The 17,551-nt window shown below is 44.1% G+C and overlaps 1 protein-coding gene across 2 annotated transcripts in view; it reads left to right on the forward strand.

Moving 5' to 3' along the window:
- The first annotated feature begins 2,782 nt into the window (after positions 1–2,782).
- The window catches only part of MGLL (monoglyceride lipase), a 62,399-nt gene continuing 47,630 nt past the window's right edge, over positions 2,783–17,551 (forward strand). Inside the window, exons 1-2 of one of the 2 annotated variants that reach the window (XM_039695326.1) lie at positions 2,783–2,913; positions 3,963–4,101. In XM_039695326.1, coding sequence (XP_039551260.1) covers positions 3,977–4,101 — 125 coding nt within the window. In that variant the 5' untranslated portion in view covers positions 2,783–2,913; positions 3,963–3,976. The other variant, XM_039695325.1, reaches the window with a different exon arrangement.

Here is a 17,551-nt window from a genome sequence, read left to right on the forward strand (position 1 = left end):
CTCCTCTCCTCTCCTCTCCTCTCCTCTCCTCTCCTCTTGCTGTGATATCAAGTTTCATGACATGTATTTACTCTGTCATTCCAGCAATTGATGTTTTCCCTAAAATTTGCTTTGTCTGAAAGTGTACCCCTTTTCTCTATATTCCTGTGCATCCCTTGGGGTCAATGGAGACAATTAAGCAGGCTTCAGCCTTTAACAAACCAAACATCCTTTCCTACAAGGACTGTACCCCTTTTCTCTATATTCCTGTGCATCCCTTGGGGTCAATGGAGACACTTAATTAAGCAGGCTTCAGCCTTTACCAAACCAAACATCCTTTCCTACAAGGATTGAGTAATTGCTGAGTTAATGTAAAGATCCACCAAGTGTGAATTTATTTTTTATTAGAAGTTGATTTCGCCTAAGCTCTATTTCTGAAGTGTATTTCACTCTACCAAGACAAGAGAAGATGTTACAATCTCATAAATACTTCATGCTCAGGCGTCCCTTTGCTTTCTCACAGGGAGGCAGTATGCAGCAATTGCTGTGCTGAAGCCTGGTGCATAGTCTGGGTATCAGGTACATGAATTCCCCAGACACAATCCAGTTTTCTCCAGTGGCTTTTCATTCACAGCTTAAACTCTGCAAAATGATAAGACAACAAATCAGCAGTTCCTCATTCATTTCATGTTGTTAACTTTGAGATGGGGAAGTGTGTATCACCCATGGGAAGAAATGTCCTCAAATTCCTGGGGCCTTAGGAAAGCTGGTGAGAAGGGAAGGAGCTGCTGGTTGATTCTTCATTCCAGGGCTGTGGTGAGGACCTGGGCCTGCAGAGAGGGCAGGCTGCACCACAGTTATGCTGTCTCCAATTTTAGCTACACTGAGGTTAACAGGGTATCAAGGGAATCATATATCTGCACTGACCAGGGCAGGCTCTCAGAGTCAGGATCTCGCCCTTGTGTCCCAACAAAGGTTGTTTTCCTTGGGATGCTATTTTTATCCAGAAGTTTAAAAAGATATTTTCTCCTCAACTCCCTCCACCCCTCGGTGGCCCTGGGAACTCTGATATTCCCAGCGCCACAGCAGGAGAGGAGCCTGTTCCTGGCATCAGATTTCATGGATGGCTGTAGGGAAGCAGTAAAGTGTTCCTGGCAGATAAACCCTGAGCAGGGGAAGAGGCTTCTTTCCTTCTTTCTTTTCTTCTTAATCCAGTTATTATCTGATCTGTATCATTTAAATAATTATATATGTCCTTGCTTCTACCAGCTCTGGAGCTGGCTTGTGATAGCTCTTTAATTCCACCCATTCACACTTAGATAGTAACTGGCCTAGCAAATGGTACAGCTCCAGGTACAGCTCCCAGGGCTCTGCTTAAGAGCCATCTGACCTAATTCTCACTCATTATAAACAACCGTAAATGTTGGTTTTGTTCATTTTTTTTCCCCCAAACAACAGCAGTTACAGGAACATGTAATTTTGTTTTTGCCATTTATAACTAACACCCCCCCTAGGCATTTATTATAAACGACACTGAAAGATGAGTAAAATTAAATCTGCTTTTGATTTCCTTTTTATTTTTATTTGCTTCATCTCTGAGGTTTTGCATTTATTGTTATTAGTGTTAGCATGTATTTATTTCCTTTCCTGAGCCTTTGTTCAGAGATTTACACTTGATGAGCATGTTGCTTCACTTCAAAAATAAGGTTAATAGCTGCCTCTTCTTAGAAAGGCTTGAGACCTCTAAGCATATGTAGGCATGTAAAAATGAAAGGAGCTGATGAAATGTAAAAGGCATGGATCTGTGCTCAATCAATGCTAACCACTTAGCAGTATTAAATGACAAAATTCTGTATGGGGATAGCTCCCCTTAAAGCTGGGGAGCTATTTTGGCTTCAGGGAACCTTGCTGTGACAATTTTTATAAGCAAGTATCATATACCACCAGATAGATCTCACATTACAGAGTAGCAGCACATGTATTGCATATAGTCGATAGTGACATAATGATTTATGTGAGTATAAATCATATGCTGTGTTTATAAATGGCCTTTACCCTGAACGAGGCTGCAAAGCTTGGGCGCTTCTCTGAACTAGTATCGGAGCGATCCCCCCGGAATGGCTTCACAGCCTGAAGAGGTGCACGTTAAACGCCAACAGCGAAGTTTGGTGTTGCGATCCCAAGGAGCCGTTCGGACCGGGATGCCCAGGAGGCAGCACGGCTCCACGATGTGCTCTGTGACATTCTGCGCGATCAGCCCCCCCGCCCCGGGGCTGTCTCCGCTGTCCCCCCGCCCGCAGCAGCGGAGCGGCCGCTCCTGTGCCCAGATCCCGCTGCCGGGGGCTGCGGGAGCGGGGCGGCGGCGGAGCCGGTGCGGAGCCCCCGCGGGAGGGCACCGGGGACAGGGGAGCCGTGCCTCCGCCCTCCCCGCGGCCAGGCGGCCCGGGGGCACCGCGGGGCTCCCCCGCTGCCCGCCCAGCCCGGCCCAGCCCTGCCGAGGGTGCGGCAGCACCGCCCGCCCCTCCATCCATTCTTTCATCCATCCACGCATCCGTGCATCCATGCAGCCTCCATCCATCCATCCACACACCCACCCACCGCCCTTCCGCCGCCGTCTCCCTCTCTCCGGGAGCAGCCCGTGCGCACCGTGCGGTGGAGCCACCGCGCTTCGGCTCCGCGGGCGGACGCGGGGCCGCCGCGCCCGGCAGCGGCAGGAGGATGCGTGAGCGGGGCTGGCGACCTGGCATCGCGTCGGTGCTTGGATCCTCCCTCCTCCCTCTCCTCCTCCTCCTCCTCCCCTCCCTCTCGCTCCCCGCCTGGCAGCGCGGGGCTGGGGAAGTTGCGCTTACACGAGAGATGGCTTCGCAGCGGGGATCGCTCTGAGGAAAGGTCTCCCCCTCCCTCGCCTCCCCCCGTCGCCGCAGCCTCCGAACTGTAAGTGGCAGGAAGGAAGTAAAGTTGCAAACAACCTGCCGCGGCAGGAACTTTGTGAGCTGCTCCAGCTGCATGTGTTCAAGGTGCCTTTGATGTACGTGCAGCAGCTTCTGGAAAGTGGACTGCAGCTTTCCCACCCGCCAGCCCTCCCTCTCCCCAACCCTTCCCAGCCTCCCCTCCCACCACCGCCACTTCAGCCCGCACACGCAATTTGTTTGAGAAGAAAAAAAAAAAAGTGATGAACGACAAGTGGTGAATTACCCAAGCGACTTTCCTCAAAGAGCGAGCGAGCCGGGGAGAGGAGCCGGGGCGAGCCCCGCGCAGCGCCGGGAGGGACCCGGCGGGGCTGCCGGGCTGTGAACGCGGCTCCGCAGCGAGCGAGATGCAAAAAGCCTCCTCTGCTTGCGTTTGACTTGCGATGCCGGCTCCTCACTAGAATGCAAACCCTTGCACAGGATGAAAACAGGTTTGTGGCAAATTCTCTTGGAAATGTTTCGCTCCCCGCCGCCGCCACCTTCCTGTCTGAGATGTCAGAGAAGATCTTAATGATGACACGGTGGCAGATACCTCTGCTGTGTACCCACCACTGTTCTTTGGAGATGTTCCGCCAGAGATAAATCTTTTATGCAGCTGTCTCTTCATATCAGTAGCGATTGCTGCATAATTTGCTCTTGATTGCAGTTAAAATATTCTCTTTAGCATCCGCTTCACAAAATGATGCAAAATAAACTCAGATGGAAGAAGTGTGGAATAGAAAGCTACAAATGAACTACTGATGGTGGATTGCTCTTCCCTTCTTCTTGCTCCCTCTCCCCCCAGTGCTCTGCCTCTAAATGTGAGCCATTTCTAAACAAAAACATTTGCTACATTTCTGTTTAAAGCAGTGATTTTGGGGGCTCTTTTGGCTGTTGTTTTGGGAGCAGCCTCCCATCAGTGGTACTTGCCTTACTGATTGACTTTCTTGTGTGTCTGTGGCTGCCAAGCCCATCAGCTTTTATCTTGTTTTCACCTGTTTTAAAGTATATCTTGTTTCTTCTAACACCTTGCAGGTCATTCTTCCAGAATGCCAGAGGAAAGTTCGCCAAAGCGGAGTCCTCAAAACATCCCATACAAGGATCTGCCCCATATCATCAATGCTGATGGGCAGTACCTCTTCTGCAGGTATTGGAAACCAGAAGCATCTCCCAGGTGAGCACTTTCAAGCAAATGTCCTTTCTACTATCACTGAATACAACTCTGTTAATGCAATTATTATTTATAGCTTGACTGGCATTACAGGGCTGTGTACATGGAGCTTTATAAAGCCCCTAAGAGAGCTTTCTCTCAACTGAGAAAGTCCCTACTGTAAAAATTGGATTCTCCAAACCTTAACTTGTTCAAGTCAGCCTTGCAGATATAAAACATGGAGCTACTGTCATTCCATGCACAGCTGGCTTGGTTGGCAGTTCAATATTCTACCAAGTGGCTCTGGCAGGTGGCTGATGCCTATCAGCAGTAAACAGCTATCCCCAAACTAATAGCACTGGCAGTCAGGGAGGACACGGACACAGGCTTTGCCATGTTCACTCGTTCTGATTTTCTCAGTGTCAACAAACTTAACATCAGCATCTGAGCTCAGTTTCAATAGTAATAGCAGGGCAACAGGCAGAATGTTTGCCTGCATTGCTTTTTAACTGGTTTTCAATTATTTATACTTAGTAAATGATTCAGGGAGCTCTCTCACTGGCAATTGCAATTTCAAAACTGACCTGTGTAATAAACACAGACAGATAATCAGATAGAGATTTTTTTTTCTAATATTTTTGTCATAATTTAAATAATCTCTTTAACAGCTTTCTGTGCTAATTTTGATCTGATGTGGCTCCCGTAGTTAAGGTCTTTCTTCTTCCAGTATCTGCTGGCTTGGCATGTATTTGTGCTGCCACTAGTTATGTAGGTATCTACTTCATAAAAATCTGGATATTGCTTAATTGTTTTCTTTTTCTGCAAGCCAACAGGAAGAGCTGTGTTGATTTTATATAGCTAGAAAACAGTCACAGGAACAAGTTGTTCAATATGTAATAGGGAGTTAAACTTTATCCTGATGACCCAACAGGTTAGAAACCATCCTCTGCCCAAACGAGCCTGGCAACTTCTCTGAGAGAGGGATACAGGTCCAAGGTAGCTGGCCTTGGGGTTTATGCCTACTAAACTAAGGGACTATGGGAATAACATAGGGCTGGGTTAGTACTCAGGTATATAGAGGGTGGGAAAGCACCAAAATATACTGGCCCAACAGGAAGAGCTGTGTTGATTTTATATAGCTAGAAAACAGTCACAGGAACAAGTTGTTCAATCTGTAATAGGGAGTTAAACTTTATCCTGACGACCCAACAGGTTAGAAACCATCCTCTGCCCAAACGAGCCTGGCAACTTCTCTGAGAGAGGGATACAGGTCCAAGGTAGCTGGCCTTGGGGTTTATGCCTACTAAACTAAGGGACAATGGGAATAACATTGGGCTGGGTTAGCACTCAGGTAATATAGAAGGTGGGAAAGCACCAAAATATACTGGACCCAGAGGTGAGGACAGTGCAGCCACCCCACCATAGCTCCATTGCCCAGGCTGGGCTGTAGGACAGAGGTCTGGTTCAAGATCTCCTGCTCTACAGAGCATTTTATAGTTGCTTCTACTCGCCGCCTTTCAGAAACAAGGAGGAAGGTTTTTGGCACTGATGCAGTACATAGTCTTTGCACCAACCCGAAGATTGCCTTTATAGAAAAAAAATTCTATGAGATCAAGGTTCTACAGTGAAACCAGGCTGTTTTGTATTATAATTGTAATTAATCATTATCTACCCATAGCATTCATCACCCAATTGTGGAATTGCTTTTTTATCACATTTAATTTCTTACCAAATTAGTAGTGGGTGGATGGGTCTTTGGAGCTGAGAGTGAAAACTTGGTGTCTAAGTCCTCTGGGTAGTTAATTTTTTTTAGTGTTCTGTGCACCATGCAGTTAATTAAGAGTGAACTTGTCCTAGTTTTGTGACGAGAAAAGTGGATGGGATCAGTGTTGCTCATTTACAAGGAGCTCCTGTGTGTGTGTTTGCATGTTTGTGTACAAGGAGGGGGCGTATTGTTTATTATTAGCTCTTCATGAATTGTTATACATGAGAGATGGTAAGTGACTGAATAACAAGTCAGTGCCTGGATCCTGTGATCAAGACTGCTCTTGAAGTGCTTTGATAGGCAAACCAAAAATACATTATTTTGCCCCCTTTCACTTTACATAAGAAGCTCAGCTTTTTCTTCTTCCTGTGTAGAAGCTCAGCAACTTTCATCTAATTTTAAGCATTCAGCAAAACCAATCTCTCTATATATATGTATAGGGAGAGAAAGAGAGACACCTCAGGGGACTTTTACAGGCCTGTTACAATTTATTTCAAATACTGAAAGCAATTCTTTCAATCTTCTAACTCAATTGTTGATTCAGGTTCAAATCTTAACACTAATGAATGATGCTATAACCGTCAAATGGTGAGATCTTTCATTGATCCATTATGTGCCTAATCCCAGCTAGAGCTGTAGAAATACCTCTTCACTGCAGATGCCCAAAGATTATCATTGACTTGTCTTCTATTAGAATAGAACTTATTGCCCTTGATCCCTCCCCCAGGGAGGGGGAAAACCCAGGATGTCTGCCAAAGGAAATATTAAAAAGTAGCTCTAGCCTGGGCTTGAAGAGCAGACAATGGCCAGGCAGTCTCTTAAAGTGGAGATGACTGACAGACACCACCCCTTGGAGCTGGTGCTTCTTTTTTATCTCATTGAACAGACTCATAAATGTGGATAAAAGTCTGTAGCAGATTAATGTGTTATAGCATATTTAAATTTAAAAAAGCCAAAAACTATATTTTTTTCAGGAAGATGGAGAAATTTTGTGAGGCATTATTGCTTCATGCTCACAAATACCCAGGCTCTGATCCTGTGTGGTGTTGATCTGACTGATCAGCCCATACTGGTGCACATATGGAAGCTTTGTTATAAGTGCCACTGAGGCCAAGGTTGTCCTGCCAGTGAAAGGCACCTATTGTGAGTTCCTCAGCAGGGTCTGCTTTGTTTCAGAGAAGGATTTAGGTGATTACTTCACAGGAAGCTGACACACAAAGGCACTCAGATGTCATAATGATTAGATGGGGTAGATGGAGTAAGGAGTAATGGGACTAAGGAAGAAGAAAGACAGTGTTTTCCACTTGTTTTTCGCATGGGAAGTCACTCCCAACAGTGGAGCTGGGGCCTGGGTGTCGTCTTCTCTTGCTGCCTGCTGGCAGCAGTGCAGGTGCAGCTTCCCTGGCCAGCAGCCCTGCAGGCTGCCCAACTTGTTGAGCCAGTTCCATCTTAAAGTGTAATTAAGTGGTCTCCCCTTGCTGAATGCAGCAGGGAAGAAAAAGCCGTATGTTCTAGTGTCGTTTTCATGTTTTGTGCCAACAGCAGAACTTGTGGACCATGAAAATGGGTAACTCTTTGGCACCAAGTGCTCACTGCTGAGTGCAACACTTAGGATCTGAGCAAGGCATGGCACTTTCAGGTCCTTGTGATGTTGTTTGAAGGAATTAAATAATTAGAACCAAACAGGACTGATCTCATGCCTATAGCATGTCCCAGTAGCCAAAGAAACCCTGCTTAATGGGAAAGCAGTCACTGTGTAAACATAAACCACAGCTCCATGGAAGGCTCCATGGAAGTGCTCCACCCTGAGCACTCTGAGACAAAATATGAGGTAACAGGAGGTGAGGAATTAAGAAACCAAGTTCTATTCCCAGCTCTCAGACAAAGCTGCTAAGAATAGATGCTGATGAGGAAGGGGAAGGAAAGTTGGGAGGAGAAGTCAAGACATTTCCTTTGAGGCCCCTAAAGGGCCTGGGGAACTTCAGAGGTGACCTTCTTCCTCTGTGGTCTATATCACTGTAGCCTTTTCTAGATGCTTCCTCCATTCTTGTCACTACCTAGATAAGCACAAATAGTTTTTTTCTGGGGCACTTTTAGCCCCTCTTCTTGACCTCAAGTAAATCCTGTGAGATTTATTGACTCAGAGTAATTTTTTCAAAGCTGCTCACAGCTGCAGTTGCCACTGACTTCAGACAGAGTGATGTCCAAGTCTCTCCTGGTAGATCAGTCACTTTAAGCTGAACACTTGAGACCCTTGAAGCTAGAGGATGCACTTGAAAATGTGATTTCCAGACATCTATGAATGTGAGCTTCCCCAGTCACCAAAGAGAAACCATTACCTGGCTAGGTAGCGTGGTGCTTGAGTGTCTCTCACAGAGTGGTCTCTAGGTAGACTTGGAGGGTTTCCTGGATCCACTGTGGTTCTCTGCCTGTGGGTTACACAGACATTCCTGGGCCATTGTTAACTTACACTGGAATGGGTTGGCTCAACTTCAGACATCTGAGCACAGTTTAAGTAAACAGAGTGGCAATTGTCTGAGTAAACAGTGCCTTTGTAAGAGTTCTTTCAGTTCTACACCTGAGACGTGTTTAAAAACACAAAATTAAACAAACAAAATGCACCCACTTCTCTATTTACTTTTTACATTTCTTTTACTCTTTGAAGAACGCCCGCCATTCTTTCTGACTTGTTAGTAATGAAAGGCCAAGCCAATAAGGAGAAAACAGATTTCTCTGTTCCCCAAAGATTTTGCAGATGTGCCTGTGGTGCAGAAATACAAATTGCTTTTGTATTTGAACTGGCCCTTAAATTGTAAATATTGCTTGATGGTTTTGGCATCTCATTACCAGCACTTCCATGCCATTTCCAGAAGAACAGCGCAGCTCCCAGCATGAGCAAAGGACAAAATTGAATTTGACTTTCAGACATTTCCAAAGTGAATGAATAAATAAATAAGTAAGCCAAAGTGAAGTCAAAGCAAAAGAAATCAAGTCACTGATTATAGTGTCTTTAATTATAGCGTATTGTGTTAGTCTCTAGAAATACTTAAAGCAGTTTCTAATTCAGTGTCAGTCTTAAAGAACACTTTGTTTGTACTAATGAGGTCAACTTGAAATTAAAGCCAAATCTGTAGGATGCAAAGTGACTTATGTCAGCACAGTTTGCCATAGGATGAATTCAGCTCCCTGTGTTTTTCTGATCCCATTGCACACACTGCAAAGGGAAATGACAATGATCATTGTCAAATCAACATTCCAGGCTTTGCTTGCTGTATTGCTACTGCCTGAGTTTCTAAAGCATCCCTTCTCATCAGCTGTGTATGTGTTCCTTTAATGCCTCTGTTATCTTTGCTCCATGTGACTGTCTTATTCACTGTGAATGGGGGCATCCTTTTATGATTCCTTATGTGGTTCCAGAGGATGGGCAAATTAGCAAACCAGCTTTGTGTGAGAGGGACTGACAGACAGGGGAGCTGCTTTGGTTCTCACTGCAGATACTTCCAACAGGCTTCTTCAGTGTCATACTTTTTTTTCAGTCTCCACAGGAATGTCCAACACAAGCAAATCTGCCTTGTATTCCACAGAAACCTAGGGAAAAGGTGAATAGCAAATGGAATAACAATAGTAATTAAACTGTCCCTTTTGCTCATTGCCCTGTTAGGATCTGCTTCTGAGCACAGGTGTACAACTTTGTGACATCAGTGTCTGGGAGCAAGGTGACTTTTGGAGTTCCCTGTTGTGAGTCTCAAAGCAGTAATATTTCATCCTGATCCTGAGAGCAGCAAAAAAAAAAAGCGAAATCAGTGTTGGTTCTGTGTACCACCTGATGAATTGGAAATAATGCTGTCCAGCATGGTGAATATAAGAAGCAGAGGTAGAAATAGGAGGAAAGAAGAAAAATTGTCTAAAGATAGTGTTGTAAAGATAATTTTTCTGCTCATTATTCTGCCAGAGACTGAAGGATAAGCAAACCTAGCATCTGTAAAACAAACAGTTCATTTGCTTTTAATTGGAATACAAGTGTGTTGATCAGTACTGGCTTTATGCCATGACTCCAATGAATGCCCAAGTTGGTCACTCAGCATTTAGAGATCTTTGTCCTGGGCAGACCCTCCACTGACCTCTTCTTCATCTCATCAAACTGGGAATGCTCTGAATCAGCTATTTTTTGGTAGTGACACAATAGCTGAAGCAGACAACTCAGTGATCATACCGGGGTTCCAGATGCAAGAGCACTTTACTTCACTGCTATAAGGAATATACAGGTTTAGTGAAAATAATAAAAGAGCCGCACACAGTTCCTTCCTTCAGTTTCTCTAGCACTCTTGGAACATCCCTTGGGAACACACAGCAGCTCTTTTAGATCACTGTGAATACATCTACAAGAACTGGCTGTACAGCTGTTCTGGCTGGAAGAGGCTGTTTTTTCTAGATGTCTGTAGCAGAGGAGTTGGCCTTGAAAGTTCCTTTCAGACTGCTGTGACTTTGTCCTTTTTAAAGTCAGGGTGAACATCTGACCTTTTTGTTCTTCTAGGGAAATTGCATTGTTCTAAAAGCTGTCCCTGCAGACATATTTGGCTGAGCTGTCTTCCCTAGGTTCAGGCATGTCATTGTCCTAATTCTTCCCACTTGAATGGAAGCCACTAGTGTTTGAAACCTCCTATTGTCCCTTATGGAAGAGATGTGACACAACCCTGATAGCAAATGGCTGATTATTCCAGGTATCTAAGGAGATAGTGTTGCATCTTGCCCATGAGGTTCCTAAAGATATGCTTAGGCAGGTCCTTTACCTCATCCCACCCCAGTTATATCCTTAAGTGCAACCAGCCATCCCTGCCCTGTACTCTACAGCACAGCCATTCTGACACTGTGTCAGTATGACTTATTATCCACAACAGGAAACAAGGAAATCAGCAAACATCAGGGTAAGTAAATTTTTTAGACATCATTAAAGTTATATCTCCTGTAGGATTTCCTCTTGCATACCAATACATTTCACTCATGTTAACTGAAAGAAAAATACTGGTGCAGCAATCCCAAATACCAACCTTGGGCTAATCCCAACCCCAAACATCTTCTAAAGCAACCAGACGTGGGGGAGTCACTGGGTGGTGGTGACCAACCTTGGGCTAATCCCAACCCCAAACATCTTCTAAAGCAGACGTGGGGGAGTCACTGGGTGGTGGTAGCAGGAAGGCATCCCCAAGCTGACCAGACAGTGGTACCAAGGTGTGGCCTTGGAGCCAGGAAGGGAACAGCTGGTGGAAGCTGTCCTGGTAGCCACAGCACTGCAGTGAGATTTACCTGCCTCCCAGCATGCTCCTATGGGATATCCCCATCAGCAGGAGAGGGGATAGGTCTTGGTCTTGGTCTATTTCTGCTGGGGAATGTGTTTGTTCCTCTCAGGCAGATGCAGTATGTTTGTGTCTGAAGGGATCCATTCTTTTTGTAGAAGTTTTCAATGTCCCAGAACCTTGGGTAACACCAAACTTTATGAGTACTTCCACTGACATGAAAGAGTTCTCCCTTCTGTGTCAGACACTGGCTCTGCAGCCAGGAACTATCTTTGCTTCTGTTTGGCAGGCACTCACTTGATGATGGCAGCCTCTGAATCCTCCCATACTGAGTGATGGCAAAGGGAACTTGCTAGACCTAACTGGCTCTGCAGCCAGGAACTATCTTTGCTTCTGTTTGGCAGGCACTCACTTGATGATGGCTCTGAATCCTCCCATACTGAGTGGTGGCAAAGGCAACTTGCTAGACCTGGAGAATTTAGTGTCAAAAAACAGAAAAAAGGAGGCAATGAGGAGCAGAGAACAGGCAAAACATGGTCAAGACAGTCATTAGACACAGTGACCAGTGATTTACAGAATCAGACCTACAATTTATCCATACTTTTATTTCCTTGTCTACAAATGTGCGTAGTCCTCCAGTCAAGTGATACAAATTGGGGCTGGAGTCTCTAGATGAAAGTTGCCAGAGAAAGTAAGTTATTTCTTGAGCAGCTGGTAGTTGAAGAAGACTTGATGTTTGAAGAGAGATTTAAAATAAAATCTCCTAAGAAATGAATTAGTTGTTCTCTGCTGTTCTGCTGCAAGTAAATTGTCTCAGCGGCAATCGTTGAAAAGAAAGAACAAGGAAAAAAAGGGGGACAAAATATTGACAACTGGGCTAAAGCCAAATATTCAGCAGTAACAGGGCAGTAATTGTTTGCTCTGGTGTTGTGTACAGATAGGTAAGGAGAAAATGTACAAACTACTGTAGATTTAGTGTGCAAGAAAGATTGCTGATCTTTTTCAGATGTCTGTCGAACCTGTGATAAATGTCTTGCTCTGTATGTTTTCTTTCTTCCTTGCTCAAGCTTGAAGCTTGCAGAGTGAGGGAATAAGACATAAATTACTGGCCTTTCTTTAAAACAGAATTTGGTTACTTTGCTGTACATGTCAGCAGATTAGTTGGTTCACCAACAGACAAGATGAGCTTATTTTTATAATTTTTCAACATAGTTTCAACTTTTATTTTCAAAACTATCTCCGTGAGCTTTCAAATTCAATTGTCAATTCCAGAAATCTGCAGTGGTTTCATTTGTTGGGTGAAAGGCATGAGGAGTGACAAGGAAGCAGTAAGTAATTAAATTTCTGTAAGATAACATCCAGCTGACTTAATGGTTAAGCTTTTTCTTCATTTTTTCAATTTTATATGAGAGCTAGTCTACAATATTTGGAGCATTAAAATCTGTATTCTGAGCTGCATTCATAATCTCGTGTTATTAAAAAGACATTAAAGCAATCAGCATTCAGTCATCCTCTGTTCCTCCCCAAAAAAGGGATGTGGAGCATCTCAACCCAGGTTGGCCTGAAAATGCACAGAGCATCTCTCTTAACATTGTTAGATGCCCCCAGATTCATTAGGACAGAAAGATTGTTTTCATTGACTTTGTTCTTTCCAGGCTCACTGTGGCCCCCTTCCATGTAGCACAGGGAACCCATGGTGATATCTGAACTCTGCAGTTAACCTCCTGCTGGCTGCTTTAGAGCCAGTTTTTACTCATGCTGTGTGTCCATCCTTGCCTCTGGCAGGCTGTGCTGCCACAGGAAAGGCTTTTTACCTCTGTGCTTCAGTTCATGTGGCAGTGGGAAGAGGGGTTGATCCTTGCTTGGGGTGGGGTAACGGATCAGAGAATCTCTTGAGGTGCCACTCATCTCTGCCTTGTGTGACCTCTGCAAGCAGCCTGGTTGCACCATTTGTAAAGCATTTTGGGTTTTCTGTATGAGGAGTGTTGTACAAAAGCCAGCTGCTGTTATTATTTATCCTGTTTATTTACTGGTCACATTTCTCAGAGCTGGGGAACGGCAAAAAACAAGCAATCAGCAGATTCACTTTGTTTACATTTAATTTCACTTTCGGTGTTGGGGGAATGCTGATTTGTTAAACTCTATTCCTTCCTTTGAAGCCTGTAATTTTGCATAGTGGAAACATTGCCTCATTCTTACACACAGGTTTACATTTCTGTTTTGAAGCATTATTTAAGGGTTCTGCCCACCAGAGGTTTGCTTCCTGCTGGGCACATTCTCCTCCACAACAGCTCTCCCTCTTTCTTCGCCAGGAATTGAAGGAGTCAAAGCTGGTCTGGCTGGTGGGGTTAATAACTGTGGTATTGAAAGTATTTGATCTGGATATTGTCGAGGCTTTTAAAAAATAGTCAGAAATATGTGGTACAGTCTCTGGTGAAGTGTTCCACATGAAACACAGCATTCCTGCAGCAGAATAACAGCTTGTGGTTTAAATAAATGTTGTTATTTCTGCTCAGCTGTAGGTGTACATGTATGTTTTGGTTTAGTGACTGCCAGATACTGTAAATGAGTATTGATTTCCTTTTCTATTTTAAGCTTTTCTGCAGAAAAGACATCCCACATGCCTTTGGCTTTCTTTGCCTGCATCTAAAATGATTGCAGCCAAGGACTCATCTAAATACTCTTTTTTTTATTGTTACCACCTATCTTTATTCTAGTAGTTGCACCTCCAGTTGGACAGGTCCCCATTCACATTTTGGAGCTTAAAGCATTATATCCAGCCCTTTTTGAGAACAGATCAACAGGCCATTGATTAACTCATGGCAGGTAGGTTCTTTATTTGTGTTAGCATGGCAGCCCTCACAGTGAGAGGTGAAGCTGCCCAGGTGTTAGAAACGAAATAACGTTTTAGGAACCAAGCCTGCAGTAGCTAAAGCCTTAGGACACCCAGATTTGCTCAGTGCAGCCAAGAAATAACACATATTGATTTGGCAGCCATAGGCTGAAGTCTGTATGCAACTCTTAAGTCATCTGAAGGTAAACCTTTGCACCTCACCTGTGATTAAAATTCACTTTGGCCCAAAATATGAATAAACATTTCAACCTTTAAAGCTCCTGTTGCAGTGATCATTGTTTTAGCAGCATTCCATGTCTCATGTAGAACTGCTTACATTCAACTTTCCTTCCTACCTCAGGTCTACAGCAAACATGGAATAGTAAATTAATTGGAACATGCTGAAAGCCTTGGCAAACGCTTTGCCTGTGACATTCCTAATTTCCCAGAGGAGTAGCTGCTGATATTGATTTTGACAGAGCTTGTAAAGCCTCTTGCTGCAAAGATTCCTCTCATAGCTGGGCAAGGCTGAAGTGCAGCACTGGGATGTGCCAAGATTTCATTGGAAATTAATGTGTTTAATCTCAAATTATGTTAAAATATACATAAGCCCTTTATGATTAAGAAATAAATCCTTGAGTTTCTGTCTCTAAGTTTATGGGATAATTCCACCCTAGCTTTTGGAAAATCAAGTGGAAAAACTTGGCAATTTAGAGATCCATGCTACCTCTGACACCTGAACTTATAATGAGTTTGTCAGTTAGTTAAGGAAAACCAATTAAGATCTCTGCCAACACAGAGGACTGCTGACCAAATTGGATCAGGAAGGTAAAAGTGAAGATGGGCAATTGACTCAGTGCAGGAAGTAATCAGGAGTTCCACATTAGGAGTGTAATTGCCTGGCCACAAACAGTATATTGGGTCTAAGTATTTCAGGGAATTGAAGTCTTTCTTTAAACCATTGCCATACAATTGGGAATTGCACTGGCAGTGCTTTTTAAAAAAGTTATAATAACATAGTATCTTGACTTCACAGAAGAGGTAAAGAGTCATCTCCTTTCTTGGTCCTTCTTTTTTCACAGGTCTCTTCCTGGAGGGTGTTCCTCACCACGACAGGGGGGTTGGAACTAGGTGATCTTTAAGGTCCATTTCAACCCAAACCATTCTGTGATTCCAAGCTAGTGAAGGTTTGCCCACATAAGCCCCAAATACCTGATCAAACTTCTTCATTCATGCAGGAATAGCTCAGAAATGTTCTGACCCTCTTGTGCCAAGTGTGTGCTTTTCAGCCTCTTCCCTGCACAGGTGCTGGGTGCTGAGCTGAATTCTTCCTGAAACAATTTTTCAGTACTGCTGGTCATGAGTTGTCAGTACCATCCACTCCCTGAAACAGCAGCTTGAGACTGGAGGTGATCAGATTCATGGCTAGAGTCTGAACCATGGAAAAGCCCGTTTTAAAGAACCATTGATATGGGGGTGGGGATTGACTATGAAGAACATCTGGTGCACCTGGGTTCAGACTACGAGTGATGTCTGCATGAAAAATACCTTGCAAAAGAATGGAGGTCAGAAGAAGCCTGCAGACTTGTCTTACAGGACTTCAGCAAGTGCCACTTAACATTTAGATGTGGTATTCTCTGGAGCACTTGATTATTTGTCTCACACCACAAGCCCTTCTTAACAAATATTTGAAAATAACCAAGCAAGCAATGTTCCTAAGGACTTAAACATTACCATGTACTTGTGTGAATCTAACCAGGGGGATGACTTTACTAAATAAAATAATCTCCATAATTTGGAAGCTACAGAGGCGTATCTAAAACTCCTCACCTCAATAACTGAATATTGCTGTCTATTTCCATCTTCTGTGTTATGCCAAAAAGTGAGATTAAATTCTAAAAACGTGGCTGGGATGCCATGTAAGGAGCATTCTTGCACAGCTTGAGCTTATCCCTTAATGAAATACACCTTGTTCCTTTCCAGGAAGATTCCCTTCTATTAGGGTTGAGTTGGATTTCAGGCTATGAACTTACAGCAGCAATAATGACTTGTCACTGGAACAGGTTCCAATGCTCTGAATATGCCAAGACTTCAAGGGAGTTCAGTAAAAAGGAACTGGTTTTGCACAGCTGCTTTGAAACAGAGACATACTTTCATATAAAAAAAAACCCCTTTTTGTTCAGAGAGCAGGTGTAGCACTGAACTAGTGAGTAATGCTGAGTTTCAGCCATAGTGACAGTGCAGAAGAAGCTTCTTGCCCTTCAACTGCAGCTTTCTCATGCTTGGAAAGGACAGTCCATCTCACCACACAGGCCTTTCTATTTCCAAGGCTTTGGCTCACTAGGCAGTGTCTGCATTTTGATTTCAAGAAGAAACTGCTACACGACTGGCTAAACAGTCATTTTTGTCCCTTTGGAAATCATTAAACATTCAGTGCAAGTGAAGAGGAGGGAGAGTCTGTGAAAACTGTTCTTGCTCTTACTCCCTGTCTGTTGGTGCTCCATTGAGAGTGGTGGCCCTGCAGTAGCTGTGCTTCCAAATCAAAATGAATTTTTAATAAAACTAACCAGAAGTACTTTATTTTTCCTGATTTCCAAGGGGATCTGTGCCAGAAACTCTTTCATTTCTTGCTATATTCTCCCTCCACACCCTAAATCTAATCTAAAAAATGTGGGGATGATTTCAGGTTGACTTGAATTTTGCAGCTCATGTCTTCTATTTAAGCAATGTTTTGCACAGTTTTTTTAGACAGACACTGACTACTTTGTGCATCTATCCCTGTAGCTCCCCTTGGGAGATATGACCTCCATTTTATCTGCCTTGTAACCCTCGTACTGAGCAAGGGCTGAAGCAGAGCAAAGCACAGGACTGGGATGTCCAGTTCCAGCATTCCTCCCAGCCAGGTGCTGGGGCAGTTCCGTCACCCCCACATCATCCCTTCCTTGGTCCTGTGTGTGTTGCAATTCCTACCCATTTCTTGTTGGAAGCAGAAGTCATAAACCTTCCTTCAAGGCTTCCTGTGCTCTGCAGAAGGGCAGCAGCCACAGGAAAGCCACAATCCAGCCCTGAGCTCCCCAAGTCTCCAGGGATCTTGTCTGTCTTGCAGGTTCAGAGCAGCAGGTCTGGCAGTCAGTTCTGCCAAGGCAAATCCCATCTCTGATATCAAAGTGGAGGAGTGTCTCCCCAGGGCAGTCCATGTAACCCTAGAATCCCTCCTCCTCAGTTTTATTCAAGAATGGGGTGGGAAGATCCGACCCATGAATTTTAAGCTACACACCAGGCATTTCACCTCTGATCTCAGCTTCATGTCCCCTAAAATATTACTGCAAAGCCTCCTTGAAACTAAATACAGCTGATCTTAAGTGCTAACTTTGCAGAGATTTAGCCAGAGCTATGCAGTTGCAAGGACCTAATAATTCTTTCTCTCCCACCCCTCCTGAAATTTCCTTCCTCTCTTCTCCTGGTATTAGACCTCTCATGAGTTATTCTCAGTGAGGGCTTGCTTTTTTGAGAAACTACAATAAATCAGCTTAAACTATTTCTGCACATTGTTTTGTGCTGGCTCTAGCTGGATCCTGTTGA

Source organism: Passer montanus, unplaced genomic scaffold (assembly GCF_014805655.1).
Source record: "Passer montanus isolate IOZ18808 unplaced genomic scaffold, ASM1480565v1 scaffold9, whole genome shotgun sequence".
NCBI lineage: Eukaryota > Metazoa > Chordata > Aves > Passeriformes > Passeridae > Passer > Passer montanus.